General features: G+C 38.4%; 1 protein-coding gene across 5 annotated transcripts in view; it reads left to right on the plus strand.

Moving 5' to 3' along the window:
- The window catches only part of HDAC9 (histone deacetylase 9), a 96,866-nt gene that overhangs the window by 61,677 nt on the left and 21,537 nt on the right, over window positions 1-13,652 (plus strand). For 2 of the 5 annotated variants that reach the window (XM_009706411.1, XM_009706413.1), the window contains one exon: window positions 11,755-11,883. The exons of the other annotated variants lie outside the window; for them this stretch is intronic. In XM_009706411.1, coding sequence (XP_009704713.1) covers window positions 11,755-11,883 — 129 coding nt within the window. The remainder of the gene's footprint in view (window positions 1-11,754; window positions 11,884-13,652) is intronic. 5 annotated transcript variants of the gene reach the window in all.

Genomic DNA, 13,652 nt, shown 5'->3' on the forward strand with positions numbered 1-13,652 from the left:
AGAGTCTTGCTCTTTCATTTTACAGTTAGGTACCAGAGATAAGATCCTAGTGCGGCGGCTATGGTTACTCAATAACTCTCTTTAGCCATGTGGATTATTCTTTTCTGTACAAGATGCAGCAGAACTTGTCAGCAGTAGGCTTCACACAGCTTAGCTGCATGGAGGATTGGGACTGTCCTAGGGGCTAGAGGCCAGGACATGCAGCTCTTTGCACAGCTGCATTCAGATGCTCTGTGTTGACAGACTTTCAAAAGAGCAGAGCAAGAGAAGCTATTGCTTCAGCAGACAGATAAATATACCATAAGGAGAAGCTATACATCTGTAGCTAAGAGCGGAATTTAGCCCAAACAACATAAGATCAAATTTTAAAAATGCCCACGACTTTCACCGTGGATACCAGTCGTAACGTGTGTTTTCTGCAAAGCACCCAAAAGCCTGAGCAGCACATGGGTCATTAACTTTCAATGAGACTAATGCGTCTAAATTACCCAGAGCGGTTTGAAAATTCCTCGCTATTACTGAGCACTTTTGAAATTCATACTGACTGTTGTAAGAGCTCTGATGGGAGCTGTGCACTTTTGAAGACCTGATCATTTAATACAGGGAACTTTTGATTGTTGATCTCCATAATTCTATGTCTATCTATCCAGGAAAATATTATCTGCTTTACAACGGTACTTTAAAACTAACAAAAATGTAGCAAACAACATAGGTTTGATAGGATAGAAGTTCTTTTCAAAGGAAGTTTTTTGTTTGGTTGTGTTTTTTTTTTTACGTTGTCGAAATAAATGCAGAAATTCTGGCAAATAGCCATAACATTTGCATTTTCTTCAATCTGTAACATTTCATTTTCTGTGTGCAAGTGTTGATGCAAACCAGCAAAAGCCAGCAAATTCCAATAAAATTTAGCTCTCTAACCAAAGCTGCATGCTTTTTCAAAGTGTTGCTATAGATGGAATTTCTGCATTTTGCCTCATGTTTTGGCTTTTGTTGGAATTCCTGGGGACATCATCATATCAAGTATAAAGTGTTTTTTCTTTCCCAAGTGTAGCACAATCATGGCACAAAGGGAATGTCAATCAGAATTTGTATTTAGTTTGGTTTTATACCAGTTGAATCTTTCCTTGCTGATGGATTTGTAAGCTTAAAACTTGCATTTTGCTTAGGGATCTGAAGATTGCTCACAATAGTACTACTTGAGAAGATGTTTGTAGCTCACTTTCCTAAAATTGGAAGCATGTTCAATGGAAATATAGCATGGGGTTTTTTATATAGCAAATAGTGCAAGATTCTTGCTTAGAGGGGGGAAGATATTTAATTTCTTACAGGAAAAAAAAAGAGATGAAGGATTGTTTAATATTGTGGTGAAAGAGAGGAAGAAGGCTGTGCTCCACAGTCATGAAAATCACTTTGTAAAAAACGTATTAAGTTAACCTGATTAGGCAGTAGAATAACAGCATCGCTCTTGTGTAATGAGAGTGAAAGATTCCTGAATGAGAACTCAGCAGATGTAATTTTTTTTAAAAAAAGAAATTAGAATATTTCCTTACCATTATTCTTTCTGCACTTAGTGACTCAGTAATTTACTGGAGCAGTTGAAACTGAGAAGAAAAACATCTCATGTGTGAAAGTTTTTCTCCTTTTCCCTTTTGTGCCACCAAATTCCATTTCTGTTTGCGTTTTCTAGGAAAACACTCTCCTGTGAAGTAACAGTATATGAAAAAAACTTTTACTGAAGACTTTTGGTCTTCAGTAAAAAAAAAAGACTTAGAGGATCACAAACCCTCAATTACCATGTCTGCCAAAACGAAGAAGTCAAGCTCAGTAGAGAGAAGCATTGTTTTCCTCTGAGTTTATAAGTGAGCACAGTAAATGGGAGAGGCACTTTGTTTATTGAAGCAGGGAAACAAAGCAAACATGATATGGTTCTCCTCATTTTATCCCATTTTTCAGGGATGCGGAGCATCCCTGCCTCTCAGAGTCCTTGTTTTCCTGGGTTAATGAACAGTCTTGACAAATTTGGACTAGATGATGTGCCCAAAGGAAATCACTGGTGCTTATCACAGGGCAGGGGAGGAAGTATCCTGATTCCCAGCCCTTCTTTTTCTTGACTTCTCTTCCCATTAATCACCAGACTTTTTTAGCCTTCCTGAATTCGCTGTCAATAACTTGAGAGGGCGTAATCAGTAGTAAGGGGTTTTAGAAAGAGAAGAAAATTTCACTTGCAATTGAAGAGTGAATCTGAAGCAAACTGTTGTTAACTGCTTCATCCAGATTCATGTCACGAACAGGCCAGAACAGAGTTCAGCCCCCAGGAGCCAGCAGCTCCAAGGAAATGTAATACTGTTGTAGCTACTGTGCTGGGCTGCAGTCATCTTGGGTCCATCAGGGTTCTGCAGCCTCCTAAGCTGGGGATGAGGAGGGATGCCCTGTCACTCTAATTTAGCTCAAGTTAGAGGGGAAATTTTTTGAGATAGCTTAAAACTAAATAAATATGAATGGTAGGATAGGCTTAGTGACACTGTCAGAGAGAAAAGAACTTGTGTAGGTATGCTTTGGTATCATGGAATATGACAGGGACTGCACCAGGATTCAACAGGAGTCATCACCAGGATGACTTCCATAAAGACCATCAGAGTCTTCCCATCAGTGCAAGATTGTTCCTCTAATATATTTTATTTAATGCTTGCTTCTAATTGCAGGAAGCAAAGATGTTGCACGTGGGTGATTCTTACTCACTTTCAAGATGACTTGGATAAAGGTCTTTCACTGTATTTCTGTTTTAGCAAAAATCCACAACTTGTATATACATCACTCTCTGTCTTGCCCGTAATTACTCTATTGTGCTAGATACTGAACGTTCTTGATGGCTAGACTAATTATACGATCTCAGTCTAAATACTATCTTAGTTCTTTTACTGCCCAATGCATAGCCAAAATTGAATTACGAAGTTCTACTTCATGTGGTTACATAAAGGTTTTCTTACAGACACTGTGTATGTTTTCAGAAACATTTTATAAATTAGCATTAACAAGTAGCTTGTGTCACTTTCTGATAAGCAGGTAGTCAGATACTAAACACCTTTTTGACTTTTGAACCTAAAAGAAACAGCTTAAATAAGAAGCAGGGAGCAGTCCTAAAATATAAAGCATTTTAAAAGCATAAAATCCGTTGAAAATTAAGTGAAATGATTTTAATGGGCATTTCAAAGTCTATTCCCTCTGGATAAATAAGTTACAAAATACTGCATATAAAATCTGAGACTCTTTGTAGAAATTGTCCTGTTTGATTTCAGTGGGACTAGGATTTTTCTTCCACTGTATCTAGGGCAGGGACAGTTGAAAACTTTCAGAAAAGTAAACAAGAACATCTGAAAGATGGCAAAAAGAGAGAAACAGACAGAGAAGTGAAAAGTGGAAATCACATGGTATCAGATCATCCAAAATAGAAGATGTTGGTTAGTAAAGATTGCACTTCTCCAAACTCCTGCAAAACATGGTTTCACTGAAAAATCTGTTCAAACCCACAACTCTAATTAAGGGTTTTAGCTGCCAAATAACATGTTCTGGCTAAAGCCAAGTAAGTATTATAGAACCATTCATGAACAACGGCATAAGCTTTGTACTTTGCTTTTGATTTTCTCATGGGAAAGTAATATAAATGAGAGTGATACCTCCCTGTTGGCTTTAACTGTTAGAAATGCAAAGCATGCTGAAATTGTACATAATTCTCTTCCAAAGGAAAGGAAATAGCATTTCAATGGTTTTCCTCACTGTCTCGTTGAGTTATGGTGGTGCACAATTATTCCTGTTAAATTACTCTACCAGATGGAAGCTTATATTGTATATTTAGCTAATTAAGTTGTAGGGGACTGGAATTATATCCCAGAGCATAAAGAACCTATCTAAAAGTAAACTTATTTTAATTCAGTTTTGTTGTGAAGGTGCAGTGTCAATGTCTAATTAAGACTTTAAACAGGTGGGGTTTTTCTCCTCACTTCGCTTAGCGTGGAGAGACCCTTTCACAAAGTTAACCTTGCCTACAGAAGTTAGACAAACATGTTTTGAAAGTCCAAATAACTTTGGGACCCATTATATCTTCATTTGTCTTCAGTGGAGCTGAAGTGCCTTCTACTCTTGAGCTTAATTTGGCCCATAGTTCTCATCTGCTAGGAAAGCAAGATATGATATACTGTGGTTTGGTTGCTTTTGGTTTTTTGGCATCCTTGTACTCTTGTGTTGCCTTTGGACAACTCTAAAGAGTATGCTTCAGCGATCTAGACCTGCCCAGCTCTCATCTACTGGTGACATTGATGCCCTGTTAAACTGGGGGAGAAGGTGGTGGTGTTTCATCATGAATTTCTGAAAGTTGATGAAATATTAGGTTATACTTTTTGCCTGCCATCAATGAGTGATCACTGCTGGATATTTTCCTAGATTAAAAACTGTGGGATTTAATCATGCTATTTACTAATTCCGTCTTGTATGGAGCTTGGGGAACAACATAATCGTGAATATCATTATTCTATGAAAAATAAATCATGTGTCTAGGGGTCAAATTGTAACCCTGCAAAAGCCTTGACTTTTGGGGCTAGGGGATTATCTCTGGCACTTCTTCACTGAGGAAAGTATCTTTTCTTGTGCAAAATTAGTGATTCAATGGATGTTGGAGGAGGATTTAGGCTGAAGAGTAGGATTTGCTATATTTGCAGAAAGTATGGTATTATATTCCCATTACGTCTTCCCAGCTAGAACTGACTGGTGTATATGGTCAGAAGTGAGGGTGAGAATAACCAGTCCAGACCTAACCAGAAGGACTGCCAGCCATGTGTATCTAAATTTGGTTATTACCATTCAAATGAGGGATGCCCTCTATTAAATGACCTGTTTCACCACCTTCCTCCTCTGTGCCTCCTGAGAACTCAGATGCAATTTGGCTCCCATAAGTGCTGTAAAAGTGCAAAAAAATTACAGAATTTGAAGATGTGCAGGGACGATGAGAATTAATTTTAAAATATCCTTGTTCTTTTATTCTATATTTTAAGACAGTATAGTATTATTTGATTTTTAACCCCCTATTTATTATTGGAAAAGATTATTAGTTTATGTGAAAGAAGATTTAAGACGGACCTGACATAGCAATAGTATGCCATGGTTTCAGCAGATTTGACAGGTAATGAGGACTCAAGAGGTCCAGTGAAACCACGGCCACATTGAAACCGCTGTATAGCCCAGTGGTACAAATGCAAGGAGATGCTGTTTTTGTGCTAAGGAGTAGAAATTATTAAGAATTCTATCAAGAGACATGTTCTTGTCTCACAAGTTACATGCAGAACAACAGCTAATATATCGCAGTGACCAGCTTTTCGTGAAAAATATAAAGATGTCTAATTCTGGCTAAATGAAAGCAGTACACTAAGTAATTCCTACATCTAGCTCAATAAATCATTCCTAGAAAGAGAACGCTTGTTTGCATGGATAATAAGACAGAAATTTTATGTTTCGTACAGACTGCAGTGAATAACAAGGAAAAGTTAGATATTTAAAACAGCTTCAGGGAATATTTCATTTTTTAACCTTCTTTAGGAAATCAATGAAAATTTGCTAATCTTGTTAAATTGGCTTCCTTAGCCTGAAGAGAGCTGAAGGGCTGTGAGATCCCCTCTAATCTAATTAGCTCTTTTACCATGTGTTTCACTAAACCTGCTTTTTTATTTAGGGAATGGATATTTACCTTAGTCTGAATAAATAAAGCATTCTACCTTTTACAGAAGTAAAATAAAGAAAAGGACTAAAGGGTTTCACATATGACCGACACTCCGCTTAAAGCGAATGGTTGTATAGGAGATAGTTTTGGTATATGCTGAAAACACATGAGGTGATGCAACCCAGAGAAACAGTGTCTCCATCCTGTACTGCTGTATCTGGTGCTCCCACCTCCTTGGGACCACCCAGCAATCAGGTCCATGTAACTCTTGGAAGAGCTTGAGAGGACATGTGTAAATAGCTTTCAGTCTCATGAATCTAATTTAAAACGCTTTCAGAAATGGCATTTTAAACCACCAGAATTTACAAATCACTGAAGCTACAGAATTTTACTACATGCTGGTATCTCCCAGTCTGTCAGACAGTGGGGAGGATGTCCACGTGTTCGTTGTCCAGTATTGTCTTGTATTAGGACGTGACCTTCTATAGCAAATGTCAGTCGTGTATGAAAACAAAAAGTCACTGCTCATCTTGCCTATGCTTAATATATTCAGCTATGTGGAGGTGGCTTGAAACAGTCTGTGACTGCCTACAGGAAGCTAGAGCAGAAGTCAGAAACTCCATGCAGAGCAGAAACTATTTACACATCTGCGAGAACCACGTGCGACAGAGGAAAGGCTGTGAGACCATCACATCTCTCAGAAGGACAAACTCATTCGCAGCTCTCCACAAAGCGACTGAGAAAGCTGGAAGCAGTTTTGGTCCCTGACCTGTGTTCTCTGCCTCTCTAGCTTTCTGCCTGGCTCTGGTTACAGTCATACTGCTGGTGAGGAAGCCCAGATTATCTTCTCATTCATCATTTCTGATGGTGCATAGGGGTATCTTCTGCCTTTCATTCTACCTACATCAGGGAGGGGGAAACTGGGAAGTTTCTCCCTAGCCCACTACCCTCAGACTAGCTTCTTAGGAACCTTAGATATGCCCCTTCTGGCTATTTTCGTTGATGCAGGTCCTGCATGGCATAGGCAGGCAGGCTGCTTTGTTACTTACATATATTACCATGGTCACTGGGAGCCCACAGCATGGAGCAGAAACCTGTGGTGCTGTGCAATGGACTCAACGAAGTGAGGATCTCTTCACAGTATGTTTTCTCCCATTCTGCTCCTCCTGCTTCAAGTGAAGTCATGACAGAGCTCTGAGAGTTATCTCATTATCCACATTCAATATCTTGTTGAAAATTCTCATTTGCCACAGTGCTAGAAAGAAACTGGAGAAATGATAAGCCCTTGGTGTGCTGGCAATACCACCGTCGTGCCAACCGGTACCATTGCATTATTTTCTCTTGTACCTCTGGTGGTCTATACCCATACATCATCCTTTTGTCTTCTAACTTAGACTTTAAGCTATCTCAGGCATGGACTGTCATGACTGTGTGTTGTAAAGCACATAGTGCTTATCTGTGCATGGATGTCTAGTACAATAGTATAACAACCTATGTGGTGTGAAAAGAAGGAAGATTCCTTGACTATGTATTCCTTTTTTTGATACTTGTTAGATATAAGGCCGGAAAAAACAACAATTCCTGCATGGAGTACAGCATAGAATATATTCAAATCAATGTAATATATAACCCTTCACAGCTTAAAGAAAGACAGCTAAAGAAATAGAGAATACCAGTGAAGATTTACTTCATGAAGTCTTTGTTTCTTAATTATTTCTGTTGACTTAATTATACTAGAGAAGTCCAAGTTATTGTTTCAAAACAATTATCTCAGTGATAACAGCTGGTGCCTGGGCAATAGAGAACAATTTATCTTTCTCAAGTAAGATGTGAATTTTGCTGCTGTTGCTCCTGCTGTTGTTGGAATCTTTGTAGCCAAATTTCGCATCATTTACCTCGACTGGCCCAAAGCTTTTCTAAGCCAGCCTGCCAGTGAGAAAAAGGAAATGCTTTCACTTTAGAGCCTTTCGAAGTCTGAACAAAAGCTCACTTTCTGTTCTTCAAGTTTCCTATATATGGCTTTAGCCTCGAGATGAGGACCTGCTTGCTATGCACCCTCTCCCATCCCCCATTTCCTGCCTGGGTTCATTAAATGCTGATTTGAAGTTGGCACACGCTCTTCTGATACAAAAGTAGTACTGTGTTCCAGGAACCATCAGAAAGTCATGCATTATTATCTTTTACATTCCCTTCATATATATGTCCTCTCCCCATGCATAGAAAGGATTTTTATCCCTTTTTCTTAAATATCTCTGTGTGTTTAATAAAAAGAAACAGTGAAGCAAAGCCCTGTCAAAAAAACCTCAGCTCCTTTGGGAGCAGTCTGACCCCAGGTTATATTCTTTAATGCTAGTATTTGCAAATTGCTAATATTAAGCAAAGCGGAGTATAGGACATAATGACTTCAAACCATTTTCCTATCTTTCATGCTTGTGTTTCAGTATTGTATTTCTCAGGAGAGAAGAGTTCTCTTTCACCTGAGCAATGATGGTTGTTGTGATGAAATGAATGTGTACCTATATAGAAGCCTGTATACTTTCACTTTTTAACAGTACAGTTACTTCTTTCCTGCTATATGAAGCTGCCATAAAAGATGAGAAGGGTCATTGAGACACTGTCTGTCTTCTTCACCTAGAACCAAAGTTGTCAGTTCTGCAGAGATAATGATAAGTCATGCCAAGGAGTTAGTCCGCCAGTCCTTGAGTTGCCTGTGATATCTTCTGTTGTTTAATCGAGTTTTTTCTAGTAGTTTAAACTAGTATTTTCTGTATCTTTCGTACCTGTTTCCAACTTAGAATCATTTGAAGAGTAATACCTGTTCATTATTACCAGCCCTAAAAAGAGAATAAACCAGGTAATGGTAATGAGACTGAACAAGCGATATTACTGCAACATCTTGTTATTCCAAATTATGCTGCAGTTACATAAACAAAGCCGTTTTCAGGCTAGTCTTTCCTGAAATCCACTCAAGTGAATCTCTCAATGGGTATCAACTGATTCCCATCAAGATCAATAACATGGGCTTTGATGGCCATCAGAGAAAATAGCTGTATCTTTTTGTTCTCTTTGCAACAAAACACTATCAAAGAATGTATTTTCACTTTCTGTAAGTGACAACTGGTTATTTACTTGTTCCAAAGTGCTAAATGTAGTAGAAGTGCAAAGATTTGTGGAGCAAAGAGGCTAGGCTAATAGTGACCAATTAGACCAATATCAGATGTACGCTAGTTCTCAGCAGGATTTTAGATGAATAGCCCAACCTGCCAACCTGATGTCATGAAAGTGTGCTGCTCTGTTTTCCACATGTGCCACACTCCTGGCCAGGAGCTCTTGTTTTTCTCGTTTCTGGCATTCTGGCTCCATGGTCAGATGATTCAGCCCGCTATAGTTGCAGGCATTTAACCCAGCAAACCCCACCTCATTCAGCACCTCCAGCGCTTTAGAGAGGCCCTGTTTCCTCAGGAAGGTGAGATACAGGACGTATCCTGTATGGGATAGAATGAATCTAGTTTTGAGTCGTGGACCCCAGTGGGATGGTTGGTGTACAAAAAGCTAGCCACGTGCATTAATTATGGTTGAATCACTGCATAAAGTAATAGACTACATGAAGGTCTTTTCAATGATTTTGTGGTATTAATGGAGCAAAAAAGGTTAATTCTTAGGGGCTTGTTATCTGCAACAAGCTGGTGAGCAAAGCTTTAGCCTCAGAAGTTATTTGACTGGCTCCCCAAAGCTTAAAGTACCTAATTTTGCCTTTTAACTATCAGAAGAGAGCTGACAATTATAGATATATTATTACTGCCTTCATGTAGGAGTGCACTGAAGCACATAGGATTGTTGTTGTGATCCATACCTGTTGCGGTCGACACTAGTTCTGCTTTAGTGGGGCAGGATGGTACAGTGACCTCTGCAGTCACACACCAAGTCAATGCCACAGCCACAGCCGGGTATCAAGAAAGCACTTTCCAGTTCTGCATTTTGTCCATTGTAGCAGACATCCTCAAATTGGTTAGATTTATATATTTAGTGCACTGAAACCTGAATTGTTATTGCCAGCCATCGAGTCCTAACTGGTACTGATGGAGGAGCTGGCAGTGTCTTATGGGAGACATTCAAGAAAGCCAGTATTTGAAGCAAACACTCTTCAATCCTTGGCTTTGTTTTCTTTTGGGAGGTTTATTTTATAATTTAAAAACCACTCTTCTCTATGCCTTTTCATTTTAAAATTGATTATTCCGTTTAAAAATTATATTCGTCTTTCATGCATCTTCTCAGATGGCTCCTAAATTCAGACACTGACATCAAAATCTTCTTTCTCTGCTTATATGATTGATTCAGGTGCAGAATATGATGGGAATGTGGTAAAAATAGAAAGGCAATTGCTGTGACTGAGCATGAAACATTCATATAGAAGTGGAGCCTTCCTCCAGTGAGTTCTGCAGAGGATTTGTATCATATTAGTCTGTCATAAGTATGGCAATACTCTCCTAAATTTTAAGAATACAGAATAGTATAAATCGGAATAACCATAAGTGCAAAAGGAGCAAGCACCTTTTCTTCAATTTGTCATCTTACCTGGTGAAATCTATGGTGAAAGCATGTGGTATAATCTTAGCCCATTGGTATATTTTCAGTTTTATAGCAAATGGTATCTTCAACAGCAAACAAGTCATCTGTACTCCATCGCTAGAATCATTGGTCTTAACAATGGTAGTAAGTGATGAAAAATAAATTTCTTGTTAATATTTTTATTAGTAAAGATTTCCAGTGTTGTGCTAACCTGTGTATCTTGGTCTAAAACGTACTCAAGGCACAGACCACTTAGAAGGGAGCGCTTGCCAAGAGCGGTATTGTATCTGACAAAGGCCAGTGTGTTACTGCAGAGGTGCAGCCCCTTTGCTGTTACGTGAGCATTTCTAACGTCCCCATCCCTGATGGAACAAGTGGGACAGCAGGAAAATGATGTGTGGTATTACATGCTGGGCAAGGACTGGAATTAGAAGTGGAGGATGGAGTTCCTGCCCCACAGTAACAAATGATGTAATGCTGAATTGAATGAGGATTTCATTTATTTTGTTTTTCTGCTCCTTCTTTGGGGCTGAGCTTATGTCTGTGCATAGGAGAGAGAACTGATCCCAGTTTCCAGCACTCTCTATTTTGAGGTATTGCTTAGCCAAGCCTCAGTTCCCGAAAGGGAAATACAAACAAAATTCTATTCCACAATTATCTTTCACTAGCTCTTAGCAGTCTGTTTGATAGAGGGTTTATTTAGAAGAACAGATAAATTAGTATATGAAACATTTTATCATGCTAAAAATACCACAAAATAGAAAGCACAGCAGAGCTTCATCTCTGGCCTTCATATGAAAAGACCATGCCCATTTAGGAAACAGAGGTGGAACTTGCCCAAGGTGCATTAAATATAATCCTAGGTTTTCTGGGAATCAATCCTACTTCTTCATTTTCAGAGCATATATTTTTCTGTGTAAAGGTTTTTAGGACACTGTCATAAATCTAGTCGTTTGCTGTGCTACTCAGAAAACATTGAAGTTCTGGGCCTAAAATTGCTGACCAAGAAATGTTCTGCCAGCAAGGCTTGTCATAATTTATATTTCTAAGAGAAATCAAAAGGCACTAGTGGAGGCTTCTCTCTATTTCTGTCATCGGACCATAATCCAATTAGAAGGTTCCAGGTTCCAAGCTGTATTTCCATCCAAGTTTTCACCTACAAGATAAAAACGATGTAGAATAAAAGTTGCATCCATCTCTAGTTAATACTTATGATATTAACAATAAGTAATGGGTGAAATGGGATGAGAAAAATGCTGGGATCTGAAGCTTTTCAGCTCTCTTCCTCTCTTTCCTAGCCTCCAGTCCAAAACGGAGTTGTATGAGGAGCAGCGGGATGGCTGGGGAGGATAGGCAGTAACATCTCTGCCTCCAGGCCCTCCTTGGATCAGATGAGGTCCTACAGGGAATGTCAGTGGTGTCTGACACAAAACAGTAATTTGATTTGTAATCATTTATTTTCTTCTCTTCATTTCTAGCTTCAGAGCCCAATTTGAAGGTACGTTCGAGGTTAAAACAAAAGGTGACAGAAAGGAGAAGCAGTCCTTTACTAAGGAGGAAGGATGGAAATGTCAGTTCATTCAAGAAACGACTCTTTGAGGTGACAGGTAATCAAGAATGGAGAAATTCTATATCAGCTCTGACTGCTCACAGAATAGTGGTGGTATTTTGGAATTGAAACTGCTAGCTGAACGAAAGGTTGTATCTTTTTTTTTCTCCTGCTAAGAAGAAAACTCTATTAAGTAAATGATTATGTATAAATAGCTTGTAATCTACCGCTTTCTACTACTTACTAAAAAGTCATTGTCAATGTGAAAGCCATGCTTTTGAACCAGCTTGGAAACTTTACAATAGCAAGTACAAGAACAAATAAATGGCAGACTGTTAGTGGCAAGGGACATTAAGGGAGAAAACAAGAATAGTCTCTTTCCTGAATTTGCGTCTTCTGTACATGGACAACATTTTAGGTCTTGCATCTCCCACTTCCCATCTCCCATGGAAAATGCAGATGCTAATAGCAAGTGCAAAACCACCTATCTGGTATTACTTAGCTTAATCAAGGACATTTTGGAGTCTTGTGTTTAGCCCTATCTCTCTGGTTTGTCTTGTTTGAAAATGTCAAGATCGGTTTTTGATGTAAGGACTCACTAAGCTGTTTTTTGAGAAGAATGAGTTGAAACATTTAAATATTCAGTGACATATTGTTGGTCATAGACAGTAAGTATTCTTAGTAATTGAAAAGGAACTTTTAGCATGTAAAAATAGAGAGTTATGCATATAGGGGGAAATTAAAAGGGGAAAAAAAAGGCAAAGTAAAAGCTTCTCATCAAGTAGTATTTGTTTTCAATATTTTTCCTGCCCTTCAACTTAAAAAGTGACAGGGTGGATGAACCATGGGTTCTAAGGCTTTCTTTCACATGTTTGGTATTACAGAGTGGTAAATTTTGTCACTTATTTTACAGAATTGCACCCAGGTTCCCAAACAGCCTAAAGTCCTCTCATTTTAGTCCGTAGGATTAAGATGCTGCTGAGGCCTTATCTGTTGAAAGAGAAGAACATTTACAGTATTTGGTCTCATTGTGATGTTTCTTGCTTTGACTTTGCATCGGTGTTTGGTAGCTTCATGCCTTGTTCAAGTGATGTTACAATCAGGCCATATGTTTATGCAACCAACTGTTACTAGTCTGTCAGACATGTATCTGAATTCACTTGGTATGTCAGAATTATGTCACACCAAGATGAAAATAAAACACAACATGAACAAATTCACCTCAGTGTCCTCGTACGTGCAATTCTTGTGACAACTTTTCACAGTATGTCATGTGTAAAACCGGGACATGGATGTGAATGTAAATATGAAAGTAACTAAATAAGGTAATTTCCCTATAAATTATTTCCAGATTAGAATTTTTTACAGCTAATATATTATTTCCGTTTGCTGAAGCTCTTGTGAGATTCTTGATCTCCACTTCCTTAGTTTTAGCTGATTTCTTTATATTTTATTTGCTCACAAGTAAGGTTCAAAGTGACATACTTACCCCTGGAGTTTTTTTTCTGCAGCCATTAAAAGAGCAGAACCGTGATAATAAATGTGTTCTCTTCGTAGCTCTGACAATAATTCAGAGCCTTACAGATTGCCATTATAATTATTAGGATCGGCTATATGACATTTTGCACCTTTGATAATCAAAACTTCCCTGATCAAACATTTCTATCTGAAGCCTTTTTCTCTTTTTTTTTTTTTAAATGCTTTTAACTGAAAATAGCCCTTTATTTAAATGCCTATTTATACAAAAAGTGCTACTGTAATTTTTTTAAAAAACTAAGAAAAAAAGAATACGTTTGTGTTTCTGTTCTTCTGTGAAAACTAGTGAGA

Source organism: Cariama cristata, unplaced genomic scaffold (genome assembly GCF_000690535.1).
Source record: "Cariama cristata isolate BGI_N322 unplaced genomic scaffold, ASM69053v1 scaffold438, whole genome shotgun sequence".
NCBI classification, from domain to species: Eukaryota; Metazoa; Chordata; class Aves; order Cariamiformes; family Cariamidae; genus Cariama; species Cariama cristata.